This window comes from Phacochoerus africanus, chromosome 2, assembly GCF_016906955.1.
Source record: "Phacochoerus africanus isolate WHEZ1 chromosome 2, ROS_Pafr_v1, whole genome shotgun sequence".
NCBI lineage: Eukaryota > Metazoa > Chordata > Mammalia > Artiodactyla > Suidae > Phacochoerus > Phacochoerus africanus.
Window position 1 is genome coordinate 256,567,772 of NC_062545.1, and position 14,784 is coordinate 256,582,555.

General features: G+C 55.0%; 1 protein-coding gene across 9 annotated transcripts in view; it reads left to right on the forward strand.

The window, feature by feature from the left end:
- ZNF618 (zinc finger protein 618) overlaps positions 1 to 14,784 on the forward strand; it is a 199,328-nt gene that overhangs the window by 119,725 nt on the left and 64,819 nt on the right. For 6 of the 9 annotated variants that reach the window (XM_047768222.1, XM_047768228.1, XM_047768220.1 and 3 more), the window contains 2 exons: positions 2,250 to 2,509; positions 11,954 to 12,049. In XM_047768222.1, the coding sequence (XP_047624178.1) occupies positions 2,250 to 2,509; positions 11,954 to 12,049 (356 nt within the window). The remainder of the gene's footprint in view (positions 1 to 2,249; positions 2,510 to 11,953; positions 12,050 to 14,784) is intronic. The other 3 variants (XM_047768223.1, XM_047768224.1, XM_047768225.1) reach the window with 1 other exon arrangement.

Consider the following 14,784-nt stretch of genomic DNA (forward strand, 5'->3'; position numbering starts at 1 on the left):
GATCCTTACAAGGCCTTCTGAGTAGCTGTGGTGCCCCCTGCCTCACTGGTGTAGAAATAGTCTCAGAGAGGGTCAGGACTCACTCAGGGTCCCCAGCTGGGAAGTGGCAGTGCTGGGATTTGAACCCTGTTGATTTACCTCCAAGGCCCTGCACTGAAATCTGCGCCATGGGAGACCCTTTCCTTGCCCCTTGTATGGTCGAGCGGTGCCTATGGAACATCTCCACTGGGGCCACTGTTCTAGGTGCCCTGCAGACATTGGCTTGTGTCTGCATCATGGTGCTGTAGGGTAGGTACCATGTTTGTCCCCATTGTATGGGTGTGAAGGCTGAGGCTTAGAGGGTGGGTCGGGGGGTGAAGTTACTTTTGCAGGAACCCCCAACTTAAGAGAGGCAGTTCAGAGATTTGGCCCTGGGTTGATCCAGATTCAAAACCCAGTGCTCCTCTCATCTCAGTTCATTACATCCCCTTGCTTTCAGGCTGCCACACGCAGCTTCTGCTCCCTCCTCCTGGCTTGCAGACAGCCTCCTCGCTGTGTTCTCAGATAGTAGGGAAAGAATGAGAGAGATCTCTTTGCTTCCAAGGCCATGGTCCTATCAGATAAGGGCCCCACTGTCGTGATCTTATTTAACCTGAATGACCTCCTGAAGACCCGATCTCCAGACACAGTCACACTGGGGGTATGAAGTAGGGGGTGGGGGACTCAGCAGTCCGTAGCCCCCTCCTCATCAGCTGGGGCCTTCCTTCTCCCTCTCTCCTCGATGCCCCAACCTGGGAGAAAGCTGAGAGCTGGGAGAGACATGGTAAAACGTATGCACTTGTGATAGATGGAGGTGGAAGCCCAGAGAGGGGGAGGGTCTTGTCTAGGGTCACACAGCAAAGCCCACTGCGGATCCATGATGACATCATGGGTCCTGCCCCTCAGCCGGGCACCCCCGCTAATCTCCAGCTGGTATGCTAGGTGGCCTGGCCTGAGCATGCCTGGGTCTCGGCCTTGAAGTTCATGGTCAGCTGCTTTCTGGAGTCCTGGATAGAGCTGGACACGGCCAGGGCAGCAACCCCAGGCCTGGAACATGACTTGCTTCCCAGTTTGTGCACACCTCGACGTTGCCACCTCAGGCAGGGTCATCGTGGCAGTCCCCCTGCAGGAAGGATGAGGAGCCCTTAGGAGTCTCGTTGAAAAGAGAAAAGTTCATGAGTGGATGGCAGAGACCTGGCATCATGCCTTGACCTGCCACCAGTCTTGTGTGTGGCCCTGGGCAGGTCACAGCCCTGCTCTCAGCCTCAGAGTGCCCCCCCCATGAAGAAGATTGAGTGACAGAAGCCCTTGTCCCCCTCAATAGTGAGCATATTGACTTGAGGTGGTTTCCTCCTATTTAAGAGCCACCGAGAGGCCAGAATGTCGGGGACCAAGTGTTGGCCGTTTGGCTGGTCTGTTCCTGTCTGTAAAGAGCTCCGCAGTTCTTCTGCCAGCAAGCCACACACTCTGCACACATGGAGCCACTGAAACGCCGCTGCTCAAGGTGCCCTTGAGGACTCACAGCACCAGTCTCTAGTGGGCGCTTGTTAGAAACGCAGAGTCTCAGGCCAGACCTCAGGCTGCTGAACCACATCTGCATTTCACCAAGATTCTCAGCTGATCCATGGGCATGTGGATGCTGGAAAAGAGCGGCTTTCAACCCGCCAGAGCTTTCCTCCTAGCGCCAGTTAACAGGAGTTACTGGGTACATTTAGACCCCAGCTTCCTCATCTGCAAAAAGGGTGGCAATGGAGCCCTACTAGCCCAGTGATTTCCCCCCCCCCCCCAGGGCCACACCTGCAGCATATGGAAGTTCCCAGGCTAGGGGTCGAATCGGAGCTGCTGCTGCCGGCCTACACCACAGCCACAGCAATAGGGGATCCAAGCCAAGTCTGCAGCCTACACCGCAGCTCATAGCAGTGCCGGATCCTTACCCCACTGAGCAAGGCCGGGGCTCGAACCCACGTTCTTAGGGATACTAGCCTCGTTTGTTACTGCTGAGCTGCAACGGGACCTCCCTAGCCCAATGATTTTCAAACTGCGTTCCTTGGAGCCCCAGGGTTCCCTCAAGGACCTTTAGGGGCAGCCATAGGGGTGTGTGCTTTATGGGGAAGGACATGAGAGCGGGGTGTGTAGCTCAACATTTTGCAACCGCCTGGGCTGGCAGGTTCCCGGTCGGTCAGTCTGGGGTGGGTCTGGGGCCACACTGAGCAGCCTCTCTTCTTTGGCAGGGAGCGCTTGAAGCGCAGCCAGAAGAGCGCCAAGGTGGAGGGGCCAGAGCCAGCGCCGGCCGAGGCCTCCCTGAGCGCCGAGCAGGGAACGATGACGGAGGTGAAGGTCAAGACAGAGCTGCCCGACGACTACATCCAGGAGGTGATCTGGCAGGGCGAGGCCAAGGAAGAGAAGAAGGCGGTCGGCAAGGACGGCCCCGGCGACGTGCCTGCTGAGATCTGCGTGGTGATCGGCGGCGTCCGCAACCAGCAGACCCTGGGTGAGCACCTGTCTGCGGGGTGGGGCCGGGGTCAGGGTCCTGCGGAGCGAGGCCTGGGATCCCTGCCCCTCCCTGCTGAGCCCGCCTTTGGTGGCTCCTGAACTGGCCTTTGCCTGCTCGCTTCTTCTCTGGAGCTCTTCCCACTGGACAGGGCAAAACCCTGCCTGTCCTTTAAGACTCTGCTCAGGTCAGAGACTCTGCCTGGGACTTTCTGCAGTTCGGTGAACCCCTCAGGCCGGGGGTCTCCCACACCTCAGGAGGTTCTAGCACAGCCCACATTACTCTGTGCATTACTTTCGCCTCGGCTTCCCCTGGGGGCAGCTTCCAGCGCAGGTCCTGCTCAGGCTGGATGACCAGTCCAGATCGAGTAGGTGGCCATCTGACCCCTTCCCCTGCCTCTTCTGACCTGGGCCAGGCTCAGGGATGCTTAGTAGAAATCAGCTTCTTAGAAACCATCTCTCCCCCGCCTTTACAGCGTAAGCCAGGGGATACCCCTCAGGGGCTGCCTGTATTGCTGCCAGGTTTGCAAACGCAAATGCCCACAAGGCCCAACAGATCCGTTTATTTAGCATCATGGAGATGAGCCAGACAGGCAGGTGGCAGGGCCCAGGTCCAGCTGGAGAGCACCCGCCTCATGTACGGTAACTAGGTGGGGAGACATGGCCAGATCTCTGGCCACAGCACATGCCAGAAATGAGCATTTTAATGTAAATTCTTTTGGCTTTAAATGTGGGTGACTAATTTGACTTTTAAAATCTGCCAAACGAAACATATCAGTGGGTCAGAGTCATTCCACCGGGCACCAGTTTGCAGCCCTGGTCTGTAAAAGAAAATCCATGTGCCTCAACCTGGCATGGAGGCCTTGCCTGGTCTGTTCCATCCGTGCCCTCCTCCTTAGTCCTCTGCTCAGCGTGTTCTTAGAGACGCAGCCACCTCGCTCCTCCCTGCCTGTCCATCCTGCGGCCGCTCTTCCCACCTCCTGCTGACTTCCAGGTTCCCATCCCATGTGTGCCAGACAGGGCCTGGAGAAGAGGCTCCCCTCTTCTGCTCCCCCAAAATTAGACTCAAGTCCTGTTGCTGCCTTTTGTCCCCAGCCACTGGGATTCAGCCTCACAGTCCCTTTCCCAGCGGTTCCTCTGCTGATTGTGGCCGCTGTCAACCCCTCCTAGGTCACCATGGTGTCCCAGTCACCACCAAGCTTCTGTGTCTCTCTGCCCTCTCCTCTGGCTATCAGGGGCCTTGACAAAACCAAGGCACTGACCATGTCACGCCCCTCTGTGTCTAAGGTCAGGACCTGAGACCTGTAGCCCCCTTTGGTTTTTATTTCTCTCTTTCTTATCTCTCTTCCTGGTCCTTTTATTCCAGTACAGTCTGCTCTTCAGAGCATATCCTGCCCTTTGCTCATGCTGGTTCCTCTCCCTGGACTGCCTTTGCCAAGACGCAGCCCAGCCTTCAAGGCCAGGTCCAGTGCCCCCTCTTCCCAGAAGCCTTCCTTGATTGCTTCTGGTCAGAACTGGTCTGTTTCTGCCCTGCCCCTCAGTGGGCACGTCCCGTCATCCACTTGAGATTAGAAGGGACCTGTCTGCATCTGCCTCTGCTGCAAGATTGGCAGCTCCAGGAGATTAGAGCTCCAGGATCTGTCTCACCTGTGTCTCTGTGCCCCCTGCTCCCAGCCCACATAGCCAGGTACTGGCCTCTAGGAAGCAGTGTTGTCCTTGGTGCTATAGCTGTCAGGATGGGGCTAGGTTATGCTACAGTAACAAAAGACCCTAAGAAGTAAAGAGATCTTGGGAGCTCAGACCCACAAAGGTTTATTTATTTCTTAGTCCCACTGCATTTCCATTGTGGGTCTGTTGGGGGCTCTGCTCTGATCTGGACCCAGGCTAAAAGCAGTTGTTATCGGGTGTGCTGCCAGCCAAGTGACAGAGGGAAAGAGACCTCTGGAGAGACTGCTACATTGGCTGCAGTCCCTTCACAGTCATTGGTCAGATTCATCAGGTGGCCCCACCCATCCTCACTCAGGGAGGCCAGGAAATGCCATCCTCTCATGTGACAGACAGGGGATGAACCAGAAATATTTGCCAAAGAGCACAAGTGACTTAGCCCTGCGTCTGACCTCCCTCCCAGCATTCACTCCCCGAGGCTAAGGATTGTGTTAGCCACTAGTGGAAGTCCTCGTTAACCGAGAGAGGACCTGCCCTTGCTCACCTTGGTCGGGGGTATATTTTAAGACTCACTGGACCTAGGAGCGATTTATGCCTTTCACCGGGAGATGCCCGGGGAAGGGTAGTTGAATCTGAATCTTGAGACAGGGCCAGCAGTCAGGATTCAGCGGGGAAAGCCTTGAGCAGCCATGCTAGGGAAATGCTGGAAGCGAAGTCCTGCCCGGGGCCAGCTGCCTGCACAGTGCAAGACCCCGGGCCTCATGCCAGCTGTGGATGCTGGTTTCCAGCTCAGCTGCTACTCAGCAGCAGGGTCCTTGGCCTTGCCGTGCCTTGGGGTCCTCTCCTGTGAACGGAGGTGTGCTCCCTGTCCTGGCCACCTTCCGGGTGTGGGAACCCAAAGGGACAGTGGAAGGACCTTGGCTCCTCCGATTGGACATGAGTCGAGGCACCCTGAGTCAGTGGCTGGTGTACCATGGGCGTGCTGCCTGACCTCTCTGTGCCTCAGAGAGGCACAACTGCCAGTTTATGGTTGGTGAGGATTTAGTAGGCTAATGTGTTTTGTAAAATACTCAACATTGTGTTTAGTAAATGATTCGCTGCTATGAGCAGTAATACTAGTATAAAGCACCTGTTTGAGAGGAAAGAGTAATAATAGTTTCTGCCTTTTTCCCAAGTCTGAGAGCTAAGCCACTGTAATGGGGAGGAGAAAATGGGACGCAGGAGAATGTTGGCCCTGGATGTGGTTCAGAGACGTGGGTTCTAGTTGGTCTTTGGTTTTTTCACCTGAGCTCCTAAAGTACCACCCCCACCCCCACCCCCAGAATCCAGGGACATTGAGGATGTTGTGAAATTTCTGAGTAACTTGCTTTTGGAAGAATCTTGTGGAAAAGGTTTAAACACCAGTTGGAAATGGAGCCGCTATTTTGGAGCCAGCACCAAAGCAGGGCCAGGGTGCTCCCTGCTGGCCTCACATCCCTCAGGTCAGACTTCCCTCCCTGAGAGTGTGGTCTCTGCCAGGGGTCAGGCCTGGAGGAATCTGTCTTGGCCTTAGCACCAGAAAAGAAAGACAATTAAAAAAAAAAAAATCAGAGTTCCCATCGTGGCTCAGTGGAAACAAACCCAACTAGTATCCATAAGGGTGTGGGTTCGATCCCTGGCCTTGCTCAGTGGGTTAAGGATCCAGCATTGCTGAGAGCCGTAGTATAGGTCGCAGATGTGGCCTGGATCTGGCATTGCTGTGGCTGTGGTATAGGCCAGTAGCTGCAGCTCCAATTAGACCCCTAGCTTGGGAACCTCGGTATGCCACAGGTGTGGCCCTAAAGAGACCAAACAAAGAAAAAAAAGTTAGAATTGAACCTTTCAAACTCATCTTATCTCGAAATGGCAAATAAATTTTGTCTCACGGTCCAAGTCCAAGCAGTTGCTGCTGTTTGGGAGTTCTGTGTTGAAGGTTCTGCAGGATGGCATGATTGATTATTGATGTCTGCCATGGATGTGGCTGTGGTCAGTGTGGCTCCACATGCTATGTATCTGACACCCCTGACCCCCTCTTTTTATAGAGGGGCAAATAAAGACCTAGGATGTGGAAGCAGTTTGCCAGTCCCCCTCACAGCACCCCCCTCTCACCTGCTTCTGGAAATAACTAAAGGAGGGAGAGCGTTCCCAGGGGTCTGACGGGGGTACAGAATGCTGATTGGAGCCATCCCTCTGTAAGAGTTTGTGCCATACTGTGCTTCTGTGCGCCGGGGGCTGGGCATTGTGGAGTTAATGTGTTCCCAAGCCTCTTGGCAGGGGCATGCAGGGCTCTGGCTGGGCACTGTTGCTGAATAGAATAGCGTTCCTGTTCCGTCACCCAGTGCTGTGCCATGAGGGAACCTCCTGTTTGCCTTTTCTCTGAGCTCCACCCCCCCTTGTCCCCACCCCTGAGTCCTCACTGGCCCTTTAACAGCCATCAGACAAACAGTGTTCCCAGTGACACAAACATTATCCAAGGCACTTCCCTTTGGAGGGGCTTGGGTCATGGCCACATGGATGGCATTTGGCAGCTTCTCAGGCTGGGAGAGTTGGGAGGAGCCTCAGTGCCCAGGAGACTGGCTGCCAAGCTTGCAGCAGTTATTGCTGCTTTTCTGCTGCCCAGAAATTCTTTGTGCTAAAGAGGGTATCTCTTACTCTTAAAAGGACATCCCTGCCACTGGAGCCAGTGTGGGGCTTAGGGGCAAGATACCAAGCTTCCCTTTTTAGCAAGAAGAGCAGAGGTAATACTGACCGTGACAGCTTTGTGGGATAAAACCAGAAGTGAAAGGCGTCCCTGACTGATCACTGCACACTGTCCCAATAGTACACCTCAGAATCCTTCTCAACACAGCACGCCAAGAATTCACTCGCAGTCAGCTAGAATTGAAAAATCTACAATGAAAACCTGCTCGTCGTCCTTGTCCTAGATGATGAAGACACGGCAAGCTGGGTTTGCAACAAAAAGGCATCCAGCCTGTGGAGCGTTGCCTGATTCTGGGAGATAAGGACGTTTCGGTCCCATCATGGTGGCCAGAAAGTACCAGTACCCCGTGGGTGCTCGTCTCTGTGCCTCGACACCATTGGTCCTTAAACCAAGGGAGGCTGCACGTGAGGGACCTGGGAGAACGACAGGCGCCTGGAGACCTTGTGGTCCCAGGCTTCCCCAGCGGGAGTACGGGCCCCCTTGGAGGGAGCCAGTGACCCAGCTGGGCTCCTTTTCAGTTGAGGGGCATGGACCGACCAGGCGATTTCCAGAGAGTTAACTCTCAGTGTGGGGAGGAGCTCTGAAGAGCTAAGGGCTCTTTGGCCTGGGGATGGTGCAAGGGAGAGGGTGGAATCGAAGAGCATTTTGATGGGAGGGGGTGGAGCAGACACATTCCAAATCCCCCAGCCAGGATGGGCACGTCACCAGGAGGTGATTGCAACTCAGTCGAAGGGAGGACTCTGTGATCATGGGAACTGTTTGGTAACGGAATATAAGCCTGCGAGGGAGAAAGCTCCCATCCTGGAGGTGGGCGAGCAGAGAGGGTCCCTGGACAGGGTGCAGGAGGGAGAGTCAGCCACCCGCTGGGAGACTGGATCCTGCAGGGATGTTTCTGGGCTCCGAGCTTTGAACACGCAGGCCAGGCTCGTGGTGTTTTCACACACATAGAGCTGCGCAGGGAGGAGGGGCGGGGAAAGAGGAGGCGGGAGCCCGGCCACTGCGCCAGAGCGAGCAGCGGAAGAGCAGACGGCCATTCAGACACAGCCACGTGGGTTTTGGTGTGTTATAAACCCGGGCAGTGAAGGTGCCAGGTCGTGCTTCGTAGTGCCAGCTGATAGTTTCCTGTTTCAGTCGCTGTTGGCAGGGCCGTGTGCCTGAGCCTGCCAGAACCAACACTCAGCTCTTTGCTGCAGCCACTCAGAAAGGAGGGGTTCTGGCCTCTTCCCAGGCGCGTCTTGTCTCCGCTGCTGAACTCTTCATCTGGTCCAAGGTGGGATGGGGTTCCCGGTGGGCGGGTCTCCATGGGAAAGGGCCCCTGCCCTGAAGCTAAGAGACCCAGAGTCCGCCCTACTCTGGGGCCTTGGACAGGCCCCTTAACCTCTCTGAGCCATGCTGCCTTCACTGATCAGGTATAATAAAATCTGCCTGTCTTTCCAGGAGGGAGTGTTGAGGTCAGAGTGAAGTAATGAGGACAGAGGGTATGAAAGCATTTTGATTTTTCTATTTTTTTTTCTTTTTAGGGCCACACCCACGGCATATCTAAGGTGCCAGGCCAGGGGTGGAATTGGAGCCACAGCTGCCGGCCACAGCCACAGCCACAGCCACAGCCACGCAGGATCCAAGCTGTGTCTGCGACCTACACCACAGCTCACGGCAACACCAGATCCCCGACCCACTGATCGAGGCCAGGGATTGAACCCACATCCTCATGAATACTAGTCGGGTTCGTTGCTGCTGCGCCACAACAGGAACTCCGGTATGAAAGAATTTTAGGGGGGGAAACAAAAAAAAAAAGCGCAAAACAGGTGCCAATGGTATTAGCCAAAGCCCTGGACCTTGACACATGCGGGTTACCTCTGGAGCAATAGGAGCCTGAAAGGTGAATGGCTTCAAATTGTTTTCCATCAGTACCTCCTAGGAGAATTTTGAGAAACTGTATTCTCGTTCCCATTTTTGCGTTGACACCTAACATTTTTATCCAGAGTTTAAGGAGTTGCAAAGGACATCATTTCTGTGATATTGTGTTTTTAAAATGTGGCGTTTTGGAAATAAAACCGCGAACCACTTTCTTAACTGTTTTCAGGGGCATCCAAACCCCACCTCTTTGGATACCCGCCATCATCCATTTAAAAAACATATGAACAAGCTCATCTTAACAGTCAGAAATTTTCCATCTTTCCTTTTTCTCCTTGAACTCATATTTCCAGTCCGCTTCCCTCACAGGGAATATATCCTCGTGTGATATATTTTTTATGCTTGAGAGTCTTTTATTGATCACTGTTTCACACTCATCGCCCAAAACAGGATGTACATAAATTGAAATAGAAATTTCTAAAAAAATTTGTTGGGATCATAAAGCGCTACATTTTAAAACATTTTTCCCCCCGATCGAATTGTTATTAGCATGCAATTTGTCAAAAACAAATTTAGATAAATAGCCAGCATAAAAGCAAAAAATTATAGAAAGTGCACCTCTTCATGGAACGGATGGGGCTTTATTTCTTTTTCATTTGGCTCATGCTTCTGTGAATTAATATTTCCTATTGTTGAGCCAGACAAGATTCAGCACTAATTTCATTCCTTTTTTTTTTTTTTCATTTTCTTAAGTGTAAGTGCTTAGAAAGCTTGATCACCTAACTAAGGAGCCAGGGCTGGATGGAGTCTTGTTTTGGCAGTGTCACTCAATTCTTTGAACTCCTTCCAAGTGGTATGCCAAAAATCTCACAGGGGTCTATCATCAGGCATTATTTTTAATGGTCTCTTCACTGACAACTCCATTAGATCCTTCTTGGGTTTTGTTGAAAGCAAAGACTTGGAAATCACCCGATGGACAAAAGGAATTGTTCCCAGTCGTTGGGTCCACCTGCTTCCTAAACCCAGCAGAGCCTCTCTCTGCTTGGAGCCTCGAGATGGTCATCCACCATGGAAGGCAACCCACTGGGATAGGGTGGGTGAAAGAACCACCGTGTTTGTCATGTGGGGAAGGAGGCGGGGGAGAGGAGAACCAGCCCAAGGGGACCTCCCTGCCCACCACGTTCTCTAGCCCCTTGGTTTTAGGAAGAAATGCATTGGGAAGTTGATGATCGGGGATTGAGTCTCTTAAAACTCCCTGTGCTCACATATCCCCAGCGGATTATTTGTACTCCACTTGGAAGGCCCTGGGTCTGAGGACATTCGGCCTCAGTCCAGACCCCAGAGAGCCTCGGGAAACCCACTTGTCCACGACTTACCTCTTCAGGCACCCCCCCCCCCCGCCCCCGCCCTGCCCAGCCCCAAGCAGGTCATGGGTGCAGCCCCACTGTATTTTAGAACCAAGAGGGCAGGGTGCTCCTGAGCACGTGATCTGTAAGATGCTCTGAGCTAAATACGGGACTTCCTGGTGTAAGGAGACGTCTCTGTGACCCTCCCACTCCCCACCTTGGCTGTTTCTTCTCTCCTTCGCCTGCTCTGGATTTCCACCTTATTGTATTTTGTGTCTCCTGCGGGTGTCAGAGCGGGTCAGGAGCTCGCTGGGTGCACGGGGTAGTTCCGGGTGCTGCCCACGCTCCTCCTCTGCCTCCGTCTTCCCACTTTTTCTTTTGGTGGTTTCAGGAACTCGACCCAGCTGCTCTCACCCGGCCTCGCCTGGACTGCCGGTGCTCTCGGGGAGGGAGCTTAAGCCAGGCCCTCTGCCAGGTGGTTACAGAGAAAGCCAGATAGATGCTCTGAATCCATGCCTGTGGATTCTTACTGTGTCACTAGAGACAGCAGGACGAGGGAGAGGAAAAGCCTTGCCGGTGTGTCCTGCCAGCGTCCCTGGCAGTCGCTCAGGGCTCTTAGGGCACCTTGGGAGTCCTTAGGTGGTACCAGACAGACATGGTAGAGGGTTCTGCTGTCCTGCAGTATTAGGGGGAGCCCAGTGACTGAAGGGGGTGTCATGGCTCTCTTGGCATCCGGAGGTGACCCAGCATGGTGGCATGAGGATGGCTCTGGGTCCCTGAAAGCTAGCTTTGAGCCCAGTTCCTCGCTAGCCACTAGCAGAGTACCCCAGCCCTGGACCACCTGGCCCCTCGAACTTTCAAGTTCCTGGTTGAAGAGGGTGTGGTGTTGTCCTCAGCACACGAGGACTGCTGGGAGGATGGAGGGTGGAGATGAGACCTCGGTGTCCTCAGTAGATGGTGACCATCGGCTGGCACCATCTCTTCTCGGCGCCCTCTCAGAGACTGCGTGGTGGTCCCACATGTCGGCTCCGGAGCAGGACAGATCAGGAGACTCCAGGCCAGATGTTTTGCCCCTCATCTGAAAAATGAGGATAATAATTGCCTTTTTGCACCGGACTTGAGAGGGTGAACTGAGCTGACGTGTGAGAAGCCCCCTAGCTGGCTCAGTGACGTGGGCAAGTTCCCGCGCACCTGAGCAGTGGGGTCAGAGGCCAGCCCATGCGTAGACGCTGGAGAGGTGTAAATGAATGAGTTACAGTGCCTGCTAAGCAGGGAGAGATGAGACGAAGGTCAGAAGGAAAATCAGGGCACACAGCCGAGTGAGGAAGTGCGCAGGGCAGTGGGTCAGGCAGCAGGGCTGGGCTGAGAGCCCCTGAGAAGGCTCTCCAGGGCTCCACCGCCCCAGCCTGGGGCACATGGTGGCCATGGGTCAGGGGGACAACAAGGCCACAGCACATATGGGCACATCCTCCGTAGAAGGTCATTTTGCTGGAAGACGTCCGGGGAGAAATGTTTATAACCACACGATGGATACTTTCCTGTCACATCCATATCATGAATCGGAACACGGGAAACACAAAACTTGAGTGGACTTTGCGCCTGCGGCTGCTGCCTTCTGCCACATCCCAGCCTCCCTCACCTTTCTTGTGAACGTGTGGCTGCCGTTAGCAAGCACAGGCTCTTCAGTGACAAAGTAGTCAGCGGGATCTTGTCCTCTCTGTGTGGAGACGGGGAAACCGAGGCGCTGAGAGCTCGGGTGACTTGCCCACCCTATATTCGGAGCCCTCCTCCCCGGGCCGCTCCCCATCCTCCCAGGCTGCCCCATCTTTAAGGGCTCTTTCTGATTTTTCACGTAATTCAGATGGAAAAGCGCCGGAAGGCAGCCCCCACGGCGGATCTGGGCGAAGCCGGTATTCAGGGACCTGGATTTTTGACCAAGCGTTGAGATATGCATCTGGTAGGTGACGGCTGAGGGGCAGGAGGACCTGATTGGGGCCAGCATGAGGGCGGGGGCACGGCTAGGTGCAGCCATCAGCTGCAGACCCCCAAGCGAGCAGGGCCTGCTAGCATCTGCAGGGACACGGCGGGCCACCTCCTCCCCCCATCATTGCCACCCGTCCGCAGATCTGAGCCTGCCCGGGAGCCAGGCAGACGTGCCCCTGGAGCGGTCATAGAGCATGTGGGAATCTGGACGTTGGGAACATCGGGACTGTTTTCGGCAGCACTCACTGTGGGCTGCAGCTCTGAAACAAGCCGAGGGGGTAGGGGAGTTCGTGCCAGGTTTGTTGGGAGACCTGGGTTAATAGGCAGCCGGATTCCTTCGGCAGAACCTCTCCGAGCCCGGCACAGCTCCCATGCACTGTGCCTCCCAGGCAGGCCGTGCCCCCACTTACTTGATCACGGGCCCCTCTCCCTGGGACGCATTCAGGAAGTTGGGTTGCAGAGGACTTTTTTGGGGCGAGATAGATGCTGGCAGTAATCACACCTCTCCTATATTGAGCATCTGCTATGTACTGGGTACTGTGCTGAGTGGCCACAGTAGGATTGCTCATACCCTCCCGCTCACTGAGATGGGTAATGGGTAATACTGTTTTACTGTGTCCTTTTTACAGAGAGGAAGCCTGAGGTGTGGGCAGACACGTGGTGAGCCAGGATTTGAACCCAGGTTTGCCGACGTCGCTGCCCTGCGGGGCTGCCGCTCTGTCGCACTCTCCCACACCCCAGCCCCCACTTCTCTGCCCTTTCTGCAGACAGGGCACCTGAAGTCTTTGGTCTTAGGGTGAGTGGGGGCAGGCAGGGCCTTGAACTCAGGTGTCCTTCCTGCTAACACACAGTGCTCCATCCCGACACTCGGGGAGTGGGGCACGGGGCCCACTCTGCCCTGGGCTCAGCCGAGGACCCGTGGCTGACGAACTGGGCCCCAGTGACTCTCCAAATGGGTTGACACCTGTCCACAAAGCTGTGTGTACCCTGGCTATCTGTGGGTTGAGGGAGAAGCCAGTGGGATGGGCCTGTTTCTAGACAGTGTCAACTGGGTGGGTGAGTCGGGGGCTTTGCAGCCTGCAGACTCTGTCCCCCAGCTTACACTCTCTGTTGGAGGAAAGACCTTAGGTCATGGAGGGCGGCTGGGGAGACTGAGGCCCAGGTCTTGTGGCAGCAAGGGGCAGAGCTGGGGCTTCCTTATCCAGAAGTGGAACAGTTCTCAACAGCTTTTCCTTCATCACAAGCTACGGCCTCTCTCCTTTGGGGAGAGCCTCCCCTTTCCCTCTGTCTCCCCCCGCCTTTCCTTCTTCTGCCGGCTCAAGGCCCCTGACTGTGGCCCCTTGCTGCGTCCGGGTCAGGGTCCCGCATCACGCCATCAGGTCCTGCACGTGGCTGTCACAGCCACCATCACCCCCGATGGCCCCTGTCTGCTTCCCATCAGACGGAGGACAGCCATCGCATCTTGCTCGTGGTTGGGGCCTCAGGGCTGGGCACATTGAAGATACTCATAAACCCTCCATCGGTTGAAGGGGAATTAGCACAAACTGTTGAAGAGGGTGCAGGCACAGGGAGGGAGCCCGGGTCTTTATTACTCGGTGACAGACACCTAGAACAGCAGGATGCTGTGAATTTACCGAGCCCCCGCTGTGTGTCAATCACAGGGCTAAAGACAAGGAAATATACACCCTAACCTTTGCCTTCCATGCGTTTATATTTTCCCAGTGAGACAAGGGTAACGCATATAAAACTGCTAAAAAATAGGCTACTAAATTCTGTGCTGGTTTGGATGACAGGGTTCCCTTGAATTTCCCACAGTAGCCAAGTGGCACTGCCACCGGTGCCCCCAGCTGACTCATGGGTCGTAGCTCATTCATCCTGACTTCAGTCCTGAGACTAAGAATCCTGCTGTACGGGTGAGGAAGCTGAGGCTCGGCCTGGAAAAGGAGTCTGCCTGGGATCAAACAGCCAGGGGGTGGCAGAGCCGAGCTCCCAGCCAGGCTCCAGGCCCAGTTCTCTCTGATCTAATCTGGTGTCTGGAGTTCACACCCAGTAGCCAGGCCTCAGCCCCCCCGCCCCAGGCAGGACCGCAGGCAACAGGAGTTGGTGATGCCCCGACCCACGACTATCTGGGCTCATGGTAGGAACACCATTCCTGCTTTATTCAGTCTCGGCATCAGTGCTCTTCCACGATCCACATTTTTCAAATAAGGAAACTGAGGCGCCACCAGTAGATGGTTGAGCTGAGACTCCATCCCAGGGCTGTTGTCTGACTTTAAAACTGGGGTTCCTAAGCCTGTTGCTGGGCATCAGAATCCTCTGTGGACACTTTGGGAAAAGGCAGATGCTAGGCCCCCAGCGCCAGCCGTTCTGGTACATTTAGCCTGAAGCGGGGCCAGGGACTCTGCATGTGTAAGCTCCCTGGCCATCCTTTTAGGAAAGATGGGGCCTGGACCAGGGGGTGGGTGGCCTGTGTGAGGGAGGGGCAGGGCCTCCAACTCCCTGGGCCTCTGCTAGGCTAGGTCTGATGGGCTCTGCTTGCCTTCCTGCTGTGGGCTTTTGCCCCCTACTCTGCATAGGTGGCTCTGCCTTTGACCCGTCTGAAAAGCCCCCTGGGAACTCAGCCCATCTTAGTCTACCTGCCTCTGGGAAAAGGGCCTGCCCGAGAGCTGGGGTCAGGCTTTCATGCGTATCTGAACCAGGCGGCTGCTC